Genomic DNA, 25894 nt, shown 5'->3' with positions numbered 1-25894 from the left:
ATTTAACATAAGCATAACACAAACTTACATTGATTAAACCAATTTCAGTTCATCATGTTTATTTTACTGTGCATGGTATTTTTTTCTAGGGAGAGGTTGCTTAAAAAGAGCACCAACAATATTCAAGGAGAGGTACAATATGCCTTATTATATATGACAATAACCGTCACCCTCTGTCTCTCTCTGTCTCTCTCAGTCTCTCTGTCTCTCTCAGTCTCTCTGTCTCTCTATCTGTCTGTCTGTATGTATGTCTGTCTGTCTCTCTCTCTCTCTCAACATCAAGCCTCTCTCTCTCTCTCTCTCTCTCTCTCTCTCTCTCTCTCTCTCTCTCTCACTCTCTCACTCTCTCTCTCTATCAAAATCAAGCCGACGAAGATAAATATGTGTTCCATAAGTAAAATAACTGTATGCATTTGTAACACACTAGATTTTTTGGAGCACTTTAAAATTGGGAGTGAGGTGTGCCACCCACCCACCCACCCTCCTCCTGCACACCCCAACTGGATCCACGCCTACTCAGCTTTCAATGCCGTACCCGACAATGGTCGGTCAAACTAGGGCAGCACCACCCGTGCTAATCGACACCCATTAGGCAAAACAGGTTCTCCTCTTCCCCGGGGAAATACTTAATTATTGTGCGGTACCTCGGTAAAAGTGCGCCTGAATGGCCCCATCAAACTCTTATTGAACGTCAGTTGTAAGTGTACACGATCAATAAAAATGACAGCAATACCAGTGGCATTGGAACGAACGTACACACACTGTCACTGTACGTGAGGAAGTATCGCGATTAAAACACGCTCGAAGACCTGTTGTCATGAAGCACACGCAGATTGGTGTCGCTAATCATTACAATTGTTGTATAGTGTATGGACGCCACAATTATAATTTTTCTTAATCGTCAAATAGTATAACCGGAATAGGGAATGGTCACCTATTAAACCTATAGAGAATACTACGTGAATGGCCGTTAGATGACATAAATTTATCTAACAATGAGATGTTTTAAAACGTATCAAATGAGCGAAAGCGATTTGAATACGGTTTTAAACAACGAGTTGTAAGATAAATGATATCTAATGGCCATGAATGTAGTATTCTATTTCTTATATATATTAAAAACCAGTTTTAAAATAAATTCAAACGTCTTTTCCATATAAAATTTATTTACGCCCCTAGCACTTATATTTAACTTATGTGTTGTAGACAAATCAGTTTCAGGTTAAGATATACGTCACAGGGTAATCATTTCGATTGCGGGTTTTTTTTTCTCATTGGATAGTATGGCACTGGCGATATGTTCATCATCTAGGAATAGCCAGTCGTCTGTCTTTAAATTGTTATCACACATCTATGTTATTAATATGGGTTACCAAAAATAATGAATTGCGTTCTCACCAACGGGTTCCTTAGAAATTTAATTATTACATATTAAAGGGGCATTCCTGAGTTTACTGCATTGTAAGATGTTTCCGACTAATAAAATATTTCTACGATTTAAACTTACATATTAAATATATTTTCTTGTTTACAATATCAGTGTCTGTATATTCAATGTGTTTCTGGTCGTCTTCATATTTGAAAGAAGCCTAAACTGGATTTTGTTCAAATAATTTCGCACGTACGAAAAGAAATATTTTAGGAAATAAAATAAAATTTAACCTAGTACAAATATTAGAACGATCAGAAACACGTTTAATAAACAGCCACTAATATTTTATGCAGAAAAATATATTTGATATGTAATTACATTCGTTAAAAAGTCTCTGTTACTGTGTTAGTCGATAACATCTTAAACATTGCAGTAAACTCAGGAATGTCCCTTTAATCTATATTATAATCTGTGGAAATATTTTTAAAATATTAGTTTTTATTTTGTAGTTCAATAAAAAAAAAACATTCCGTGAATACGAAACACCGCGTCCCTTGTTTGCACAAACCTCCATTTCTTTACAGAATAGGCAATAGATGATTAAAAAACAATCAATACTGCACTAATTCAATATTTGAACACCATGCACAAGTGCTTATTTCGAACCCTGGATGTACACAGTTTCAACCTCCACTTTCTATCAAGGAAACAAGAAATGGAATATTGCCAATAACTTAGTTATGATTAGAAATACAACACAGAGTGTGTGTGTGTGTGTGTGTGTGTGTGTGTGTGTGTGTGTGTGTGTGTGTGTGACATATCCGTATTCACTGAAGGTTTAGGCATGCCCACCTCGAGTCTTAACGACTCCTTTTGATTGAGACTGGATGCGGGGCAGCAACATTAGGCATAAATCAGGTAAAACGTACTAACTTTATTTTTTTCCTATAGTAAGGTATACGGGTTGTAAATAAACTGGGGATAATTATATTCATTTTACGGGACACCTGTTAAGATTTGCGATTGTTTGCCGTCAACGTTATCGGTTAATTATCCCCACCGCTTCCAACCCACGACATCAACTCGCAAAAATACGATAAGGGTCAGCCTCTTAATTGCCAGTTTTGACGTAGTCTAGTTGTTTACCACTGTCGTAGAAAGCGAAAGGGGGGACGGGACGTCCCCACTTTGTAGCAGCAGCGATGGATTTTATATATTTTAAAAGTATTTATATATATATAGTTGTGTATGTATGTGTGTGTGTGTGTGTGTGTGTGTGTGTGTGTGTGTGTGTGTGTGTGTGTGCGTGTGCCCCCCCCCCCCCCCCCCCGACACATACATACACGTTTTAGGACCTTCCTACGCCCGTGTTTACTCTCTATGTTCAGTTGTCTGCTGGAAATGTGAGATTATAAAATCCTTTTGAAAAGAAGGAAGGAATGTTTTGGGAGTTTTTACCGTTGTACTCAACACATTTGAATCACGGTTATATGGCGTAGGACAAATAGTTAAGGACCACACATATATTGAAAGAGGAAACCCGCTGCCACCACATAATGGGCTAGTCTTTCCGATTAGCAGCAAGAGATTTTTTATATGCACCACCCGGCCGACAGAACAGTACATAGCATAGCCTTTGTTACACCAGTTTTGGAACACTGACTGGAACAAAATGAAAAGTTTGTTTTGTTTATGAACACCACTAGAGCACATTGATTTATTACTCATCGGCTATTGGATGTCAAACATTTGGTAATTTTAACAGTCTGAAAGGAAACCCGCTACATTTTTCCATTAGCAAGGGATATTTTATATGCACTATTCCACAGACAGAAGAGCACATACCACGGCCTTTGATATACCAGTCGTGTTGCACTGGCTGCAACGAGAAATAGCCCAATGGGCCCACCGACAGGGATCGATCCCTAACTGACCGCGCATCAAATTAGCGCTTTACTACTGGGCTACGTCCTGCCCCTGGCGGGAACAAAAAAAAAAAAAAAAAAAATAATAGCCCAATGGGTTCACCTCACGGGGATCTATCCTAGACCTAGATCGACCGCGCATCAGGCGCTTTACCACTGGGTTACGGCCGAACAAATACCTTTTGTTGCTATCGAGTTAAAAGCATCCCGTGTAGAATAACAGGTTTTCCTGCTCACTTTCTACATTAAATGTTTTAACTTATTATTTACTGACAATTTATCTCAGATACAAGACTTCTATACTAGTTAAGAGTTTAGTGGAAAAGAATTTCCCCATTAATAATAAAGGAAGACAAAAAGAAAGAAAAAAAGTAAAACACAAAAAATTAATTTAATTTTCTTTCATTTCGGTCAAAATCTCCGGTTTAATTCAGGGAACACAACTCTACATATTACAAATAATTCCAGCAACACCAGTTGTCTCCCTGCTTGTCAAAGTAAATGGTTACGTTCGTTTATAAACTGAAATATTAGTAGATAATCGTTTCAACCTGTGAAAATAGAATAGTCAAACAGGACTCTGTGACATTGAAACACAGAAGAAGAAAAAAAAAACTAGCCTAAAATGTCTCCATAACCATTATTTCTCACAGTTTTAAAAAATGTATTAGAAACACCGGGATGACCAGACATAAAAAAAAAAATTAATTGTCAAGAAAAACACCCAAAACAAACAACGGCGCACGCAGCTGATGTGTTGCTATGATATATTCAGTTTCCATACACGCTAAAACATTTTTTAAAAGATACTACTAGAGTACATTGATTACTCACTGGCTGTTGAATGTCAAATATTTAGTAATTTTAACCCTATTAGCAGCACTTTTATATGCACTTTCCCACAGACACCACTAAAGCACATTGATATGTTAATCATCGGCTATTGGATGTCAAACATTTGGTATTTCTGACTCGTAGTCATCAGAGGAAACCCGCTATATTTTTCATAATGCAGCAAGGGATCTTTTATACGCACTTTCCCACAGACAGGAAACACATACCACGGCCTTTGACCAGTTGTGGTGCACTGGTTGGAACGAGAAAAATCCCAATCAGTGGAATGGATCCATCGAGGTGGTTCAATCCTGCGACACAGGCATCTCAAACGAGCACTCAACCGATTGACACAAACAGACAGAAACCATTAAATAATAATAATAAAAGGTAACAGAAAATGCAGCAGCGCCTCAACAATAATAAAACTATACCGGCCTCGGTGGCGTCGTGGTTAGGCCATCGTTCCACAGACTGGTAGGTACTGGGTTCGGATCCCAGTCGAGGCATGGTACCGACTCTAAACCCTGAGTGAGTGCTCCGCAAGGCTCAATGGGTAGGTGTAAAACCTCTTGCACCGACCAGTGATCCATAACTGGTTAAAAAAAGGCTATGGTTTGTGCTATCTTTGCCTGTGGCAAGCGCAAATAAAAGATCCCTTGCTGCTAATCGGAAAGAGTAGCCCATGTAGTGGCGACAGCGGGTTTCCTCTTAAAATATGTGTGGTCCTTAACCATATGTCTGACGCAATATAACCGTAAATAAAATGTGTTGAGTGCGTCGTTAAATAAAACATTTCTTTCTTTTCCTCCTGCTATTTCAACCTATCAGACGTTTGATCTTAAAATAAGGGCTATTAACGTACACATCATACAAAAAACGAAGAAACAAAAAATAAATCACTTGTCGTTCTACTAAGATCTTATAACATATATTTTGCTGACTCCAACTAGTTTAAAACACAAACGAGTAAGAATCGAAAGAACAATGACGTAACTAAGATTTGAAACGTTCATACTGTTTACTACACTCCGCAACAAAAAGTAAAAATGTCAGAGAAAGTTATATACGTGTAGATGTACCTGATAAAGTATTTTCTAATGCTATCTATATTATTCAAGGCATTTTTAAAACAATTTTCGATCGTCCTAATCGCTTCTCCTCTTCATGTGCACTGCCGACAGAAAGTTTAGATCATAGTGTGGCGGTCTTAGACTAGGCTTTCCGCCAAAAATATGACCGCCGTATAGGTAGCCATCCCTCATTGGTCGAGACTATATACACGGCCGCCGTGTATATAGCCACATCTGTATTAAGCAACAAAGATGGCGGTCTCGATTACTGTTGTAAAAATGGAATTAATCTTTGTATGCAACATTTTTCACGATGTGTGTACGGTAGTGGAGTAGGTCTAACCGGAATAACAACCTTGCGAAATATAGGAAACCGTGTATATAGCCACTTCGGTATTAAGCAACAAAGATGACGGCCTCCATTGCTGTTGTATTTATGGAATTCATCTTTGTACGTAACATATTTTTCACGATGTGTGTACGGTAGTTGACTAGGTCTAACCGGAATAACAACCTTGCAAAATATAGGAAACCGTGTATACAGCCACTTCTGTATTAAGCAACAAAGTCTTTAAGGTGGCGGTTTCCATTACTATTGTAATTATGGAATTCATCTTTGTACGCAACATTTTTCACGATGTGTGTACGATAGTGGAGTAGGTCTAACCGGAATAACAACCTTGCGAAATGTGGCACCAAGTACAAAGAAAGCTGTCAGCAGTGCAGATGAAAGGAGGAGATGTGATCAGAACGATCGGAAACTTTTCAAAATGCCTTGCGTATAATATTATAGATAATAGAACGTAATCAATTATATGTACATGTATATAACTTTTCCCGACAAGTCGACATTCGTTTTACCGGCCACGATGGTGTTGCAGACAAGCCATCATACATAGGATTGCTAGGTACCGGATTCGCCTCCCAGTACCGGACCCCACCCATAGCGAGGTTAACGACTCAGTGGGAAGGTGTAGGGCCTCTTCAACACGTCTCTCTCATTAACCACTAACACACTGTCCTGGACATATAGCCCAGTTAGCTGAGGTGTGTGCCTAGTCCAGAGTGCTTGAACCTTAACTGGATATAAGCATGAAAATAACTATAAATGAATGAACGAAAGAGTGTTTACTTTTTGTCTCGGAGTGTTTCTCGTGAACGCCGCTATTTAGTGCGGAAATGCTCGCAGTACGACAGGATACGTGTCAAGACTAACTAGATTTATTGTGTGTTATTATAACAGCTGGTAGAAATTTGAGTGGTCATCGCCTTCGGTGAAGTAGTGGCTATCCCATGCGTCTTAAGGCTGGTAGGTTCTGCGTTCGCATCCCAGTAATGACGCCAATGCAGAGTGAGTTTCGGTGGATTAGTGACGAGGTGTAAGATAGCTATGTCCACGTCACCCTCTCCTATATCTAACCAAACCAACATAGGTGCCAAGGACAGCGTGCTTGAACCTTAAGGGTGAAATCCCAAAGATCCATTAAGGCGGGTTCCCACCAAAACTGTTTATTAACATTTGCTTTTAAAATGTAAATATTATGCCTTCAACTACGTTGCAATAGAAATTAGAACTAAGTAATTTAATTTACTATAAATTAGAAACAAATAACTGGAGAATCTGTAGAGGACGATCGTGGGAGGTGAACATTTCGTAATGTTATACAAGTAATGTTGCCGACAAGCTTACTGTCTTTGTGCAACTCATCCGTCTCCGACAGCCTTATTTATGTGTCGACGGTCAATGTTTCAGAATTTGTGTATTCCCCGATTTCACATTTGTCACGACGTGAACCTAGCCGTACAGAACGTGAGTCTGTTTACACGGTACGATTTCCATATTCCCGAGTTATTTATGCGGAAAGTACGTGTTATTTATCGTAAATAAATGTAAAAATAGCGAAATTATGGCAATTGTAATTTAGTATTGCATCTTTAAATGGATATAAGTATGAAAAAAAGAAAGAAATGTTTTATTTAACGACGCACTCAACACATTTTATTTACGGTTATATGGCGTCAGACATATGGTTAAGGACCACACAGATTTTGAGAGGAAACCCGCTGTCGCCACTATATGGGCTACTCTTCCGATTAGCAGCAAGGGATCTTTTATTTGCGCTTCCCACAGGCAGGATAGCACAAACCATGGCCTTTGTTGAACCAGTTATGGATCACTGGTCGGTGCAAGTGGTTTACACCTACCCATTGAGCCTCGCGGAGCACTCACTCAGGGTTTGGAGTCGGTATCTGGATTAAAAATCCCATGCCTCGACTGGGATCCGAACCCAGTACCTACCAGCCTGTAGACCGATGGCCTACCACGACGCCACCGAGGCCGGTCGGATATAAGTATGAAACTAAAATTTAAAAAAAAAAAAAAAAAAAAAAAAAAAAAAAAAAAAAAAAGAATTAATTAATTTTCGTTACCCCTGGACCCCACTGACGGCCAATTGTCAGTATTATGAGACAAACGTTATATATATATATAATCAAATAATTTATATATATATCCTACATGAAAACAAGTCGATCCGTTCATCTCCAGCAATTCACCTGACTATTGTCCCAAAATAATGTAATACGCATCCCATCTGTACTGCGGTGCATTTAATCACATAATTATGGGGGCGGGACGTAGCCCAGTGGTAAAGCGCTCGCTTGATGCGCAATCGGTTTGGAATCGATCCTCGTCAGTGAGCCCATTGGGCTATTTCTCGCTCCAGCCAATGTACCACGACTGGTACATCAAAGGACGTGGTATGTGCTACCCTGTCTGTGGGATGGTGCATATAAAAGATCCCTTGCTGCTAATCGAAAAAGAGTAGCCCATGAAGTGGTGACAGCAGGTTTCCTCTCTCAATATATGTGTGGTCCTTAACCATATGTACGACGCCATATAACCGTAAATAAAATGTATTGAGTGTGTCGTTAAATAAAACATTTCCTTCCGTCCACGAGCGTTAGATGTATGTCCTGAATCTTACCCAAAAATCATGTCAGTACAAATCGAGACAATAATTTTAGTCATTAGCGCCACTAACATGAGTCTTAGAGACTTACACAAAATAATGCAATTCAAGATTGCCACCATTCATCAACATTATCATATATAATACTTGATCATGTACGTTATGAAGAACGACTAGGATTACAACAAAAGACCTCCATCATCGTGCAGGCTTCACTTCTCACATATTACAATATTGTTGATGCTTATCACTAACAGGAACCGGCCGAGAAACATGGCTACCAATTTGCAGAAACTCAACAAGTGTCTGCCAGGTGTTTGCTCGATATCGACTTAAAACAGGCACGTGCTGGCATTTAGTGATAGAACCAAAATGGAAATGGATTTACTGAAACCGCATAAAGTCAAAGCGGTCTTGTAGGTTGGTGCATGCCAAATAGAATATCATAGGCGATAATGTTAAAATACTACACTGTGTTTGTTTTGTTTAGCGACACCACTAGAGCATATTGTTTTATTAATCATCGGCTACTTAATGTCAAACATTTTAGTTACTTTTAAATATAGTCTTAGAGAGGAAACCCGCTACATTTCCCTATTATGCGCCCCATCCAACAGACATGATAGCACATACCTTTGATATGTGCAATGGCTGGATCGAGAAATACCCCAATTGGGCACACCGACGGGGATCGATCCTAAACCGATCGGGCATCAGGCAAGCGTTTTACACCTTGGCTACGTCCCGCCCACTCAACCCACCCACCCCCACCCCATCCCACCCCACCCCCACCCCCCCAAAAAAAATATACTACAATGCCTCCCCAAAAATATAAAAAAGTGTAATCTTTTATAGTTTATTTTTCATATCATGAGATATTGTCAGTGGCGGATCCAGCGTGAAGTCGAGCAGGGGTCACACAGAGACTGTGAAGCGGCGATGGGGAATGGGATCGTGGTAGTAACTTAGCATTAAAATATATACGGACAGGGGCGGATGCAGGATTGTTCTAGGGAGAGACTGCAAACGCTTAAAAGGTGTTCACCAACAGTATTCAAATGGACACTATCATGCATTGTATATATTGGGATGGGGGGGGGGGGGCTCCAAACCTCTCCCCTTGGATCCACGCTTGCAGAGTCTCTCTCTCTCTCTCTCTCTCTCTCTCTCTCCCTCCTCTCCCTCTCTCTCTCTCTCTCTCTCTCTCTCTCTCTCTCTCTCTCTCTCTCTCTCTCTCTCTCTCTCTCTCTCTCTCTCTCTCTCTCAAACTCGCGCGCGCGCGCGCGCAATTTAATGTCATTTCGCGACCATTTCTTGAATGCCCCCAATCACACCTCTATTTTTGCCACTGTCTTTTAATGTGCCTGTCGAACCATGACAGTGATAGTGTGGGTGCCTCTCCAAAATGTGGGTGCCCTCCCCATAAAATGTCTAGCATTCCCTATTTAATAAATGGACTCTGCAGTACCTCGATGCAGTTGGACATTTAATTAAACTTGGATAAACACAAGTTATAAACAGTTGTTTTACCATACTGTAAGTTGCATATCGTAATATGATTCCTGTATTTCTTGTACTTTTACAATATTTTGTCTTATGTTTATTGCCATGTGACACTTTTTAATAAATGATGTAATGTGGATTGGTCCAAGTTTTCCGTGTTACAGGTAAAAGGCAGGTAATTAGTGACTCTCTCATCCGTTTCTACTATTTATTTAACACTTCAACCAAAAGGGAGTAAACGCACCCTTAGCCCCTAATGCAACGATCCTGATAAACAAACAATTAAGCAAACAATCAAACACTTACCTCTATTCATATATCCACACCTGCAGAAAATATTGTAACAGAACAGCACAGCCGTTAGATGTCCCCATTAGGTAGACTATGATCCATGCACAGATATTTTATATTTATACAGTTTTAATTTAATATGCTTATAAATGTCAAACAGCGATTCTGTTCGCACATTTCTGAAGTTAAACTATATGCAGAAGAATGTACGTAGTATCGCTTTGACATCAATAATCATATTATTAAAACGTAAACGCATTGTTGACGTCACGTCAATGTAATCTTGTCGTTTTTATGGTTACATTTTCGGCAAGTTTTCTAACTTAACGGAAAATGTTGAAATACCATTTAAATGCGCGCTTCCAGCACACAAGATCCACCCAGTCACCCCCTGGATCCCCGCCTGACAGAGAATACAGATAGCGCAGGACCATTAAAATAACAACCAATTCTTTGTCGAATTCAGAATGTAACGTCACATCTTATCCTGGTGGCCATTAGTAATGGATGTTTAAATAATATAAATAAATCCAAAATTTGAAAATAGTACACAAAATAGAAATAAATTTTTAAAAATCTTCTCTTTTTCTTTTTTGTTGTTGTTGTTTTTTGGTTGTTGTTTTTTTTGGTCGGGAGGAGTATTTAATTCAAGGTATAATATTTACACTTCACAAGAAAAACTAATATTGTAGTCTTTATGCAACCAGTGGCGTATCTAGAAAATCCACTTAGGGATGGCCAATGACATGAGGCGGAGTGCCAAGAGAACTTTGGGGGAGGTTTTGAAGGGGATGAAAATTAATATATAATAAAATTATAACTGTCGCAAAATGTAGGGGGGTGGCGGTGAGGGTCCTGTCCCCCCCACCCCCAGACCCGCCTATGGCAACTATTACACTTTCGCTTTAAGTGAAGGTATCTAAAAGCTACGATATCAGGGTTTATAATATATTATTTAACCATTTAGAAAAGAACATTCTTTCTTTTCTGTCGAACACCATTCTTCGTCGATAGCATTTGACAGTTTAAAACCGATAGTCGGGCTGCTATTTCAGTTGTTTTACAAAGTAATAAAAGACCAAGACCAGAGTGTTTAACGTGCACTTTCAGAGCAAGCTGTTGTAACGCACGCCTGCCCTGGGTACAGGTGTCGGCTTCGGCTGGCTCCTCCGTCCAGGACAGGAAAGGTGGGGTGGGTAGGAGGGGGGGGGGGGGGGGGGGTGGACCGCCTGCACTGGCCAGTGCAAGGGAGCACCAGCAGTCCGACCGTAGTCGGTAACAGGCGGAGGGTGGTATGGTGCTACGGAATGTGGAATGTCCCGTATGATTAAGCCAAAGGGAATGGGTGCGCAATTTGATGAAGGAATTTAGGCGCAATTTTGAACGGTCGGTCGAAAAGAAAAAGATAGGGAGCTACGTATAGGTTTGGAATTTAGTAGGCCAAGAGTAGCTGTTAATTGGACCTATGGTGCTGACAGTAATAAAAACACGACACACTTTTATATTGTGTAATGGCTGCTGACGATAACTGTTGACAGCGGTAACATATATGTTGGAATTTTATTGTGTATTTGTTTGTGTTTTTTTACAACCGAACATTGTTGGAATAGATATGTTCTGCCAGCGGACACCTCCCCCCCCCCCCCCCTCCTTTCTAAATGTACTCTCTTTGTGCCGCGTGCGTGGTGTCCGAAACTCATCCCTCCTCCGGGCATACGTACTTTATGGACACCTCCTGAACATCAGTATGCTGTCTCGATTAATTGGCAAAATAATATTCGTCTGAGGTGCGATGGGTCGCACGATCGATCGTCCTCAATGGACTCCCAACACCAAAGGCCGTGGTATGCACCAAGGCAAAATGTATTTAAAGGATCGTGCTTTTCGTCTACATCGACGAGAGTCTACGATTGGTTATGAACTATCTACTAGAACAAAAGTAGATATTACATACTTTTAAGAGAATTCTTGATTTAGGTGTTTGCTAAAAAATAAAGAAAAATGTAGCGGGTTTTTTTTTGAAAACTGCCCCTCACAATAACCAACTGTTTGATATTCAATAACCAATGATTAATTAGACAATGTGTTCTAGTGGTGTCGTTCAAAACAAACAAAAAACTTTAATAGACCTCTATCACATTCCCATTGCGCATGTGCACGAAGAGTACCGCCCCTTGCCGAATTGGACGGTATCGAGGCTATACACAAATTGGGGGGTGGGTGGGGTGGGGGGGCATGATCGACAGTTGTCATGAGCTGTGAATCTCTAGCGACTAACGTACATATTTCGTATAAGATGTTAAAATGGCTGCGAAAAACGATCTACTAAAGTTTACATCGGAATGGTTTAAGACCAAAAGCAGTGAAACATTAACTTAGACGAAGTCTCTGGAGCCGCCTGTCAAGGGTATTTTAACAACGCAAAATTAAAAGATTCATACAATAAAATTAACTTTAGTGGAATGTGTATTTTAATTTTTAACAATTAGAATTATAGTTAAATACTCACGCGAAACCTACAACTTAGCATGACGTCAGAAACCGAGTAAACGCGGCTCGAAGTTTGACATCACATGTAAACGCTTAAGTAAAAGTTGACATGCTGTTTGCGTTGTTTGTTTTGAAGAATTTATAAGATGACATCTTCTTCTTTACATGGAGATCAGTTTGAAGTAAACATATATCTGTATGTACAATAGTGTTTGGTTACTATTTTGTATTTTGTACCTGAGAACATTGGTCGAGATCGTTAGCGATACCATCAGCACTTTGATACACATTTACAAGTATAGGGAGAAGTCCTATATATCGATATGGTATGCAAGTATCACACGTTTTTATAACATACATGATTATACATAACATAAAGTGCAGCAACTTGTCGAGAGTGGTAGACCCATGCAACCTGATACGATCCTAATTTGAATAGTTTATATAACTTCAGGCCCGTAGTCAACATGATTAGCTGGGGCGAGGATCGAAATTTCATGTAAACGGAAATCATCAAACGCGAGCGCCGAAAGCGCGGAGCCGTAGACGGGGGTAGGGAGGGGGAGGAGGTTTCCCCAGATATATATATATATATATATTTACTATATATATATATATATATATATATAGAACCCCTTGCCAAACAATGAGATGACGCCGGTTACACTCGAGAATAATACATGAAGTTTTGTTGCGAAATATACGTTAAGAAGTTGCATTACGTTGTGGTATGCATGTAAAATGGCCTGGTCACAAAGCCACGACAAGAAACCGTTTGTTTTCAGTCGTACCAATGTATTTATAATAAATGATACATGACATACTTCTCACATCCCACAAACAGGATAACTGACGAGGATCGAACTTTCAGCAAATGGAACCTCAGACAGACGTTCTTATCCGGTCATTTGGGGACAAGGACTTTTATATGTAAAATCCGATTTTGTTTTTCATTTGAGCGGAACTCTCAATCCTGCGTGGGGTATCGTCCGATCCCCCCGAGCCCCCCCCCCCCCCCCCCCCCCCGACCCGCCCGGCTACGGGCCTGACATGGTACTTAATATGTTTGCTTCAAACATTCAAACGAAGTACCTTATGACTGCGCATAATAAACCCTCATTAGTTTATAATAAAGAGAACATCCTAAGTTTGGAGCTATATTATCAAACTGTGGGCTAGTCTAATCTGTCATAAATAATACTGACATCTTGCTATGGTTAAATAATCTTGCTTCGAATTGAAATAGCTGTATATGCTATACAGTTACATTTCTGACCATTCTCAGGTCGGTAGCAACCAAGAAGTCCGGGGGGGGGGGGGGGACTATAGCCCCACTTTTATAATCCTGGTTTAAAATATGGCTCCCCCCCCCCCCCGCACACACACCTACTAGACTGTGTCCTTTCACTACAGATTGTGCCCCCTCCCCTCCCCCAACTCCAGATATCATCCCTATGGGCCTGATTCTAATGTTTTATATACCATAGCTCAACTTTCATATGTATCATTTAATTTTATTCCAAATACCGAACAAAATTTTAAATAACTTGGTGAAAAGAAATCCCGACAAGAATCCTGAATGTATTTATCTGCATAATGCTTTATAAATAATTAAATTATGTTAAATACAATAAATATCTGCATACATACACGCGCGCACACAATACTATTTCAGCCCATATCCGATATTTACTGCGTACGAATCCGAACCGATGGTTTGTCGGGCGTTAACAACAAAATATTTTTTATTTCGTGATTAAGCAATAATTCACAAATGTCTCCAATAAGTCTTGTTGGATGTCGACAGAATTTTCGAGTTCCCTACTGACAGAATAAGTAATCATGGAAATATTCACATTCCTATTGCGTGGCCTCCCATTGTCTATGCCCCCCCCCCCCCCCTCAACTTGTCCACAGGTCTATTTTTGCGAGATCTCGCGTGAGTTCGCGGTTTGCGTCCTCTATTTATACCGCAACGGGTACATGCGCAGTGGAATGTGAAAGAGGTCTATTATATGCAGACGACTGTACACATGCACTAACACCATTATCCACGGAGACTCAAACTCTGACGGTAATGGACAAGCCCGTAGGCGAATGAATGCTTATCGAGACTTGATTGAATTAGTACAGGAGACTTTCAGACGTAGCGGTCAGATGTTAGCAACTGAACTCAGCTATAAATAAACTCCTTTCTTCCGTTATTAGTTTATTCGTCGTACAAAGTGCGCAGATATTCCACTTGATATGCATTACTTGTGAGAACAAAGAGGTATAGAAACCTCTGTGAAGAGCTGAAACATACCAAGAAAAAGTAAAGAAGTGAAACACAAAACGTACATTTATTATTGTAAGAGTTGAACTACGAACATTGGTTGGCTCTGCTGGCCTCAGATTACAGTTATCTTCCCATTTGGTTGTCCAAAATCCGGAAATTTGACCGCGCAAGTAGTCTGCTGTTTGACTGTGATTATTTCATGGCAGACAGCTATGAAGTGGCAACTGTTTGACTGAAGTGACAGGGAACAGCATGTAGTTTGTAAACATGTGTAACTTGCTGACATTGAAGACTTGTTTGTGGTAATTCCGGCCCATGCAAAAGTAGTGCTGGGAGAAAGAGCTGGACAACAGGGGTTGTCCTTTTCAGGGTATGTGTCCCCCATGCAGGCAAAGGTACATACAAAACTTCATGGGCCTGCTGATATTAATAAAAATGTTATAGCCACTAAGGCTATATAGAAACATATAGCGAAATTAATTGTGGTCTGAGGCCTGCTGCGGCACATAAGTATTCCAATACTAGTAATCGCTCACTGACTAAGGACTTGCACATGGTCAGTTAGCTAGATACGACGTTATAAATTAAAAACACTAGGGTAGAAACAAAAAGGTATAGTAATATCGGAGTATATTGTTTACCATTAACTAGCAGGCAGTAACCTACACTAAGTATGTTATAAATTTGGAAATTATGCTTCAACTGTGCAGCCATTTTTTCTCTCTCGCATAGATGTTTCTATGCATGTATTGTATGTATGTATATATTGTATTGTAGTGTAGTGTAGTGTAGTGTAGTGTATTGTAGTGTGTGTGTGTGTGTGTGTGTGTGTGTGTGTGTGTGTGTGTGTGTGTGTGTGTGTGTGTGTGTGTGTGTGTGTGTGTGTGTGTGTGTGTGTGTGTGTGTGTGTGTGTGTGTGAGAGTGTAACCCATTTGGTTAAAAATATCTTAGTACATATCAAAGTGATACGTCTACAGCCACTAGAACGCCAAGTAGGACGTAACACGTCGACGTCACACGAGTTGAGTGATATAAATTAAGATTGATTATGGGTATTAAATAGGATATTAAACTAGCTACCATTTCGTATCATGTTCATGCCCCTCGTGATATAAATTTCATTGTCAATCGATAAAGCTCGTAATCGCTACAAAATATTTCACTCGGGACATAAACATGATACGAAATGGAAGCTCGTTTAATATCCTATAAATACTGCATGTATGTCGGGTTTCACTAGTACATACAAAGACATAAATGCACGGGCACAGGGGATAAAAATAATTTTTGGCCTCACAAATTCTCTCATGCCGTTACTGTGACTTGAACCTTAGGCACCGCCGTTGCTGTGACTTGAACCTTAGCCACCGAATCGCCCGCAGTTCCAAGACCAACACCGTAACCACTCGGCCAGTTATGTATGTATGTATGTATGTATGTATGTATGCATGCATGTATGTTACTATATATATTGTATGCATGGGCACATATATATGCGTGCATGTATGTGTGTCAGAGATAATGCATGTGTACATGTACGACTGCGTGCGTGCGTGCATGCTGTAATCTTCATTTACTAATTTTTTAAGACGTCCTATGACAAAAACCATTACACGAAGCGGAGCTCCATAATATTACAGCTTGTGTAATAAGAAAAAAAAAGAGAAAAAAAATAGCACCAAACAGGACAAGGTTATAACCACAGACGTTCTACTACCGTGGAAAGAAAACTGTAAACTTTCGCAAAACCCCCCACCAAAAACAGTCAATAAATCATCTGCCAAGATGTTACCTGTATCTCGTTTACAAACGAGTAACATTAACCCCCAGAATGTTTAACAAACTATGGTATATTTCGATTATTTTACCTCGCGTTATCTCCATACCGACAGGGAAGGTTGTTAACTCTCTGTTTATTTGCCAATGTGTGGCATATCTCAGTTATTTCACTCCATGTTATCTCCCGAGGATTCGTGTAATATGACTAATGCGAACAATGGGACCCCGGCATGCCACGGTAATGCCAACATGTTTTTAAATGTCATCGGAAGTCTACTCCTATATCCAGTGTCGATAGGGGTCAACGGGTCGACAATTTACAGCATTAGAAACACATCATCATTATCCAACGCTTACACACTGTTTACAGCATTAGAAACATACCACCATGGCAGGCCAACGCTTACGCGGTCTTTGCAATATTATTAGAAACACACCATCATTATTCAACGCTTACAAAGTGTTTAAAATATTAGAAACATACCATCATTGCAGTCCAACGCTTACGCGGTCTTTGCAATATTAGAAACATACCATCATTACCAACGCTTACACACTGTTTAAAATATTAGAAACACACCATCATTGCAGTCCAATGCTTATACACTGTTTACAGCATTAGAAACACGCCATCGTGGCAGTTCAACGCTTACGTGGTTTTTACACTGTTAGAAACACAACATCGTAATTCAAGACTTTCCCAATGTTTAGAATATTACAAACACACCATTCTTCAAGGTTTAGTTTTCAATAGCATTAGAAACGTCGTCGTCGTCGTTGTCATCATCATACAATCATCACCACCATCATTAGCAGCGACGGCAACATTGAAAGTGTCTAAAGCTTAAGTTATGTTGACAATTTTCTTAGAAATACACGAGTACCGTCTAACGCTCCTATACAATTCTATACAATCTATATTATATAATCTATAGCGAAAAAGATTCTCCATTAGGAAAGACACCACAGTACGATCGAGAGAAAATTATTTTGGTATATTTCGAAGTTTATTATTTGTACTATACATTTACGTACTTAGAAGCTACAGAATCGGTCTTGCAGTCAGAGACTTACATTTACGTGCAAACCTAGGCTTACAAAGTTTTGCGAGACTGGTCCCTGAAATTGTAAATGGAACACATGTGTTATTTCTAGATTAGATTTAGGGACGAAGGGGTCGCGACGTAGTCCAGTTGTACGGTTCTCGCCCGATGCGCAATCGGTCGAGGATCGATCCCCATCGGTAGGCCCATTTGGGCCCTTTCTCGTTCAAGCCAGTGTAACAAAAGACCGTGGTATGTACTATCTTATATGTGGGGTGCTGCATACAATAGAGCCCTTGGTGCTATTCAGAAAAATAGTTACCCAGTGCTTGGCGGTAGCGGGTTTCCTCTCTCATTAACTGTGTGGCTCGACGCCACATAACCGTAATTAATATCTGTTGAGTATGGCGTTAATAGAGGATAATAAACGAGTTACCAGTTATTATCAAATTTATGTCTCGAGTGAAATAATTTTTAGTTGTCACGAGCTTTAGCGAGTGACAAATGAAAATTATTTCACGAGGGACATAAATTTGATAATAACTGGTACCGAGTTTGTTATTCTATTTATTACCTCAGCTATTTTTTCTCTCTAAAAGCCTTTATTTTCGACGCACATGCACGAAGGCCAACCTGTATAGGAACGATGTAAACCACTTTACGCACTGTTCTGAGAATTACTATAACGTAATTTAATCACGTTCATAGATAATTTTAAAAAACACAAGTTCTCTTTATTCTGCTTCCAAATCTATAATGAATTGCATTAAAATGACATTTTGTTATTAATTTAACACCAAAAACAGAGACCCGTAAAGGCAAACTCTTTAAACTACATGACGTCATTTCGTGTGTTTGTCAAATCGTGAAGACGTCATATTTAGTACCGACAAAGTCATTGGTTTGTAAGCGTCAAATTGTCCAATAGTATTGTTCGTTAGACCAATGCAGTATATTTCGCACTGAGAACATATGGAAAATATTTTCCCTGTTATGAGTGACCGCTGGGGTAATAAAATAAAATAGGTCTTCCTTCCTGATAAGATACGATAACCATTAGCTGTGGGGCCGTGGTGTGCCAAGTAGGTCAGATCAGGTCAGAGTATTTAACGTGTACATTCAAAACAAGCTGTTGTAGCGCACGCCTGTCCTGGACACAGGTGCCGACCTTGGCCGGCTCCTCTGTCCAGGACAGAAAAGGGGTGGGGCGGGGTGGGACCACCTGCACTGGCTGGTGTAAGGTGCCAAACGAATTGGTAAGTAGTTAAATACTCAAAAATAACTTTCACATGACTAGGTGTGAACAAATCACCATTCTAAGAAACAGAGTTTTAGACAGAAATACCGTTTAGTGTTTCAAGAAGGCCAAGTACCTTTAAAAGGTCGTGTGAAATCCAACTGTCTATACCAACACCCAAGCTATGAGAAATGACTTATTGCTGTTAAAAATAGAAGCTAATTGTTTCGCGGTTTTTTTTATTTTCGAGATGTAAAGATGTTTGACGTCTGGCAGCGCGCGGCTTGATGCTTGATGATCTTAGCGTATTGTTGGAGTCAATCCAAGTCACGAGACGATTACTGCAGGTTGTTTGTAGAATCAGAGTTTTAATGATCCACAAAGCGCAGTTTCAGACGCCATGTTAGCGGCTTATAACTCAGAGGGCCCACTAAACACCGACACATGTTACCGTCTAAAATATACACATTCCAAACCAAGCAATATACACTGATGCATCCATCAACATGTTATATTTTTACAGTATTATGCTTGTTTAACTAGTTTTATACAAAGTTTGTTAATTAATCGATATATAATTTATTAATTAATTACAAAACGAGATCATCTACTTCATTGAGAATATCGCCAATCATAACAAAAAACAACAACTTAACTTTACTGAAATTATCTGGGTACAGGTCTTTTTGTCTGACGAAATATATTATAGAAGTTAGTTTGTTTTGTTTAACGACACTCCTAGAGCACATTGATTAATCATCGGCTATTTGATATCAAACATTTGGTTATTCTGAAACGTCGTCATCAGATAAAACCCGCTACGTTTTTCAATTAGCAGCAAGAGATATTTTATATGCACTTTCCCACAGACAGAAAAGCACACACCAACACTCTGACCAGTTATGGTGCACTGGTTGGAAAGCCAAAAAAAAAATCAGTTGAATGGATCCACCGGGGTGATTCGATCCTACGATGCAAGAAACTCAGGCGAGTATTCAAGCGACTGAGCTAATGAAAACCAGCGAAACAGCTTTCGTGTTCTTCTTGTCTAAGTGATCTGTTATTAGTTACAACGCTGTCCTGGGCACACACCTCAGCTATCCGGGCTGTCTGTCTAGGATAGTGGGTTTCTTGTCAGTGGTTACTGAGAGAGAATTGGGTTTAGTGGTCTTACACCTACCCACTGAGTCGTTAAAACTCGCTCTGAGCTGCGAACCCTGTACCTACCAGCCTTATGTCCAATGGCTTAACCACGACACCACTGAGGCCGGTATTTTTTTTTTTTTTTTTTTTATTTTTTTTTTATTTAATATAATTTTATTTAAAGAAGCTGTACTATGCAGACAAGACGTTGTGAAAGATTTGTTTAATTTTAAAGAAAAATTTATTTAATTATTTATATATTACAACTATTCACTTATTACAAGTGCAAAATATTTCGCTTTCCCGTGCATTTTACTTATGCTTGTTTTATATTATAAAACTTTAAAAAGTTGCAATCTATAAATCTCCATTTGAATTGTAATTGTTAAAATTATTACAATAAAAATAAACAATTGCAGCATAATATTTAGATACGAATTATTTCTGTTCTGCGGCTCCTGTTGTTTGAATGAGCGATCTGTATTCACCGGTTTGAACAGTTGTGAAGGTTGTTTTGGCGAGAGAATCCTCTATCAATATGACCTGTGTGTGCACCTGTTTTCACTACAGCCTACGCATATAGACACAGACGAGAGGCGTTTGAACTCGGGGGGATCGAATGTTAGCGGTTTGAACTCTTAGCTAACTTAACCCGCTCCTTCGTCTCAAGGCTCGTTATATTCCAGGATAAAAAACACACATAATACCCGCAGACAGACATATAACAATTAGAATAATAATCATACTGCTACTGCTACGGCTACTGCTACTGCTGCTGCTGCTGCTGCTGCTGCCGCCGCTGCTGCTGCCGCCGCTGCTGCTGCCGCCGCCGCCGCTGCTGCCGCCGCCGCTGCTGCTGCCGCCGCTGCTGCTGCTGCTGGTGTTACTACAACAACAACAACAACTACTACTACTACTACTACTACTAATACTACTAATACTAATAATAATAATACTAATAATAATTTTAATAATGATACTGATGATGATGATGCCGATGTCGATGGTGATAGTGATGGTGATGATGATGATGGCGGTATTGATGATGATGATGATTATTATTATTATTATTATTATTATGTTGTTGTTGTTGCTGCTGCTGATGATGATGATGGTGATAATGTTGATGATGATGGTGATAATGATGGTGGTAATGATAATGATGGTGGTGGTGATGATGGTGATGATGATGATGATGATGACGATGTTGATCAATGATGATGATGACGACAACGACGATGATAGTGATGTCGATAATATGTATAAGGTGGATAAATGAATTAATGAATGAATAATACAAGTGTAAAAATGAATTAATAAATATGTTAGTAAGATAACTGGTTATCTTGCCATGTTCATAAGCAATCGTATAGATGTTGACAGTATTCATATTAACATACATGTACTCTTTGAAAGTATATATACTTGTCATGTGAACGCGTTTACACACACACATTTAAAAGTAAATATAGGCCCTAGAGTGCAACTGCACAACAGACGGAGGTCAAGAAATGCAGATTTAGTGATAAGAAACATTGTATATTATATATTTCCTGCCATGTGTGCAAGCCATTACATGATATGAGAAGTGGAGTTTGGAGTCGTCTGCTAACGCGGAGTACTTGGGGTGGGATGTAGCCCAAAGCGCACGTCTTATGCGCGGTCGGTCTGGGATCGATCCCCGTCACTGGGCCTATTTGTCTGTTTCTCGTTCTAGCTAATGCACCAAATGCTGGTATATCAAAAACCGTGTTATGTGCTATTTCGTCTGTGAGATGGTGCATATAAAAGATTCCTTGCTATTAATAGAAGCGGGTTTTTCTCTCCAAGACAATAGGTCCAAAATTACCAAATATTTGACGTCCAATAGCCGATGATTAATTAATCAATGTGCTTTAGTGGCATCGTTAAACAAAACAAACTTTTAACTTCTTGCTTGAGTAAATTGTCCAGGCAGATATGCGTGACCGGGACAGCGTGCTTTGATATTAAGTTAAATCGTCTATCTGGTTTTGGTTAGCGTGTTATTTATTAATGTCATTATGACATACTTGTCCGATATTAAACTGCAATATTGCGTGCTTTTTAAATTAATACAACGTGTAACAGTTCTCTTTCATGATTCGGGACATTGTCTGTGTAGTTTTACATCCACGCGACTACAATACATGTGACAATTACGTGTACTAGGTTTCATTTCAGCGATTACCGTTAGTAACGTGTACCTCGTCGAAAGCATAATTTTCACAATTGACCGTTGTAAACATCCGATGATATTCTACGACAATAATTATAGGTATTTGCTTGTCCTAATAAGAGTAAGTAAAATGGCATTTAAAAAAAATCTAATGGTCATTAACATAAGGTGGTTTGAGTGACGACAACCTTTAAATCCCTTGCTGCATTATGAAAAAAAAATTTGTTTTAAATTCCTTGTTGCATTACAAAGATGTAGCGGGTTTTCTCTGACGACTACTTGTTAGATACAGTACCAAATGTTTGACATCCAATAACGGATGATAAATTAATCAATGTGCTCTAGTGGTGTCGTTAAACAAAAAGGTAATGAAATGCAAACGACACACGCCAAATTCAATGCCTTGGGATTTCTTGGCACTCATACAAAAGAACTCTCTCCAATAATGCTTCTGAAATGTCAGTGACAATACAGAAATAGTTAGAATGGTTTTAACATTTAAAACAAAATCCCTAACTGGTTAGGCCTTCCATAAACTGAATGAAATCACAGACCACTGCAAAACGATGCAAGTGGATCGAAAAGGTGTTTTACATATTTGTTTGACCCCTCCTGTGTGTGTGTATAAATATACAGTAACAGTGATTGTTAAAATGGTTTTAACATAAGAACACACTGGTTAAGCCCTCTATAAGCAAAATGAATCACAGACTATTTCCATATTTACAACAAACAAGAATGACGCAAGTAGACTCAGTAGATATTTATGTGTTTGTTAGACCTTCTCTTGTGTACGTGTAATATATGTAATTTTGTATATACGCAGCTGCATCTGTTGCCAAACAAGATACATAATTTAAATATCCAGTAACACGTTCAGTGCATAAAGCAATTGACCTCGAATTTAGAAACAAAGTGAAATAAAGAACTGAAGTAAAAGCCTGTATTCAGACAACATATTTTTGATTCCTAGACTGAAATAACTGGCGGGTAGGGTGGGGTGGGGTGGGGTGGGCTGTAAAAAAATATATTTTAGGACAGTAGTATAGGATCTTTCCAGCTAGACAAAAAGGGTAGAATACTTTTCCCAATACATTAAGTCAATACTTTTCTTAATGTGAAGAACCACACTTTTGACGTCCGTTCGAACTAGGCCCTGACAATCAGATGTTTGCTTGCTGTTCAGAGGAAGAATAAATTTCGCGCCATCTATCCAACCATGATCGATATGCTATAATAATGTGTAAAGTTTTCTTTCTGTGCCTTTACAAATAAATTCGGTAGGGTCTATAGTAAAATCATGTGAGGCTGTATGCGGGCCAACGCTGTGGTTATATATTAATAATAATAATAATAATAATAATCACACCATTACCCCCAGCCCACATCGTTACACCTCTAACACAGGTACTCATGGCTTGCCATTACCTGGTGTCTGGTTATACAAGAACGATTCAGTTCAGGTTGTGATTTTCTTAATCTCTCTCCTATAACTGAAAACTATGTTCGTGCTGGGGTGTCGTTAAACAGTTTTGATGTGTCAACTCACAAATCGAAATACGGATAACAATAAGATATAAAACCAAGTATTAATACATCAGCTGAAACAAGCGAGACAAAATCAGTTAAAACCAGTTTCAATATCAATACGCGTGTTATATGAAGCGTAACAATTGTATCTGTAACTTTATTGTCGTGTTATTTCCAGTGTTTAATCGGCGTTATATATTTATACACGCCCTAAAAAGCATGCTGTTCTATTCACAACAGCTGTCCGATCGATCGCTTGAGGTCATCAAATACTTTTCAAATATTCACACGAAGTATGAATGGAGTCCCCTCACAACACGGGAGGGGAGAAAATACCAACACCATCGTGCTTATCCTCACAATTTGTCACCTAATGCAGATCAAAGTGAACTTACCTGGCATGGCGCTAATTGTCCGGTTACCTAAGTCAGCCAGCCACTAACCTTCCATGAGATAAAACTCCGAGCTACACCCTCTCTCCATAAGTAGATCCAACTTGTTACTGGCATCTGTTCCGTTTTGGCACGGGCTACTGGCGGACGGGCTCATGTTTCAGGGGGTGTCGATTGTAGAGAAGTTTCTGTCCGCCGATTTCTACCAGCGACTGGGATATTATCGTTGATGTTGCGATGGCGTTGTCTTAGTGAGATGACGTCGGTTGTGGGTTTTTAGGGGATCCTTTTTTTAAACTATTTAATCGAATCTGTTTCTCGTGTTATGTTGCTGGCCTGGTTCCAACAGACGCGGTTGGCGAAACGTACCCTGGCAAAGAGTCGTATATTTCTTATACAAAGTAAACAAGGGATTAAAACTATTTTACCAGATGTTAAAATGGAATAAGTCAGTATAAAAAGGTATGAAAACAAGCATATATAGTTTACAGACACCGATCTTATATTAGTTATTATGAACCGCACAATATGTTTTGTCTATTACAGTACTTTTACCGTTATGATTTGCACAGTGTTTTATTTAACGACGCGCTCAACACATTTTATTTACGGTTATATGGCGTCGATTTGCACACATTGCATGCAACTTCTGTAATATATAAATTCAATATTTATTCGTTAGAAATTAAATATTATATACATATTGGCAAGAAAAAAATACAACACACAAACCAAAAGCACCAAAAAATAATAACAACAATAACAAAAAGCAGCAACAACAAACAAACCTCAACCAAATTATATTTTATGTTCAGCTCATATACTTTTTACAAGCAAATTGATTTATTACTTTATTTTTACTCTCCTCCCCCCTCCCCCCGGGTAAAAGCTGGTAATAATAATACAAAAGTAAGAATATCCACGAAACCGAGTAGTCATGTAACACATTTAAAAAACAAACAAACTGTTTTAATAGAAATAGTAATGTTCATTGTGTAGGCCTACTGTATAATATATGTTTTTAAACATTTGAATGGAAAATATTAATAATAATTTTAAAATATAATCTTCCCTAAAGCCACTGACTCTAGTGTTTAGACAAGTCTAAAATATGTTCGATTATTATATTCTTTTTACCGTTAACTTACATATCACTTACAAGTTTTTGCTTAAATGATCAATGTTGGCAAATCCACTGTTTCAAGTCTTCCTGGTTTTTGTACTAGCTCAATATACAAAGAAAGAAATGTTTTATTTAACGACGCACTCAACACATTTTATTTACGGTTATATGGCGTCAGACATATGGTTAAGGACCACCCATATATTGAGAGAGGAACGAGCAATAGCCCAATGGGCCCACCGACGGGGATCGATCCCAGACCGACCGCGCATCGAGCGAGCGCTGTACCACTGGGCTACGTCCCGCCCCCAGCTCAGTATACATTTTATGCAAAAATAAATAAATAATAATAATATAAAGTAAAATAAAAGTTAAAAAATGTTTTACCTCTGAAAACTAGGGTATGAATTTTAAATGATCCATTTTGACAAATTCGATGTGTTTCTGGTCGTCCATTAGTAAGTAGGAGGAAACTAGCGGGATTTAGCTTAGTCGCAAAAACTATCACCTGGGATGCTTGCGCCAGAGGATCGAACCTCCTCGACGGACCTATTAGGTTTGTTCCCGCCCCAACCAGTGCCGCACGACTGGTATATAAAATGTCGTGTTATGCGCTGTCTTGTCTGTGGGACTGTGCATATAAAATATTAATTGCTGCTAATAGAAAAATATAGTGGCTTTTTCTTTGACGACTATATGACAGAATTAGCA

The 25894-nt window shown here is 39.1% G+C and overlaps 1 protein-coding gene across 1 annotated transcript in view; it reads right to left on the bottom strand.

Annotated features, from left to right (window-relative positions):
• The window catches only part of LOC121375727 (neuronal membrane glycoprotein M6-a-like), a 128790-nt gene extending 104657 nt beyond the window's left edge, over window positions 1–24133 (bottom strand). Inside the window, exon 1 of the mRNA XM_041503330.1 lies at window positions 24064–24133. Within this exon, the coding sequence (XP_041359264.1) occupies window positions 24064–24070 (7 nt within the window). The 5' untranslated portion in view covers window positions 24071–24133. The remainder of the gene's footprint in view (window positions 1–24063) is intronic.
• Between the last annotated feature and the right edge of the window lie 1761 nt (window positions 24134–25894).

Source organism: Gigantopelta aegis, chromosome 6 (assembly GCF_016097555.1).
Source record: "Gigantopelta aegis isolate Gae_Host chromosome 6, Gae_host_genome, whole genome shotgun sequence".
NCBI classification, from domain to species: domain Eukaryota; kingdom Metazoa; phylum Mollusca; class Gastropoda; order Neomphalida; family Peltospiridae; genus Gigantopelta; species Gigantopelta aegis.
Note: the sequence above shows the minus strand (reverse complement) of the source record. Positions and strands in the feature narration are given on the sequence as shown.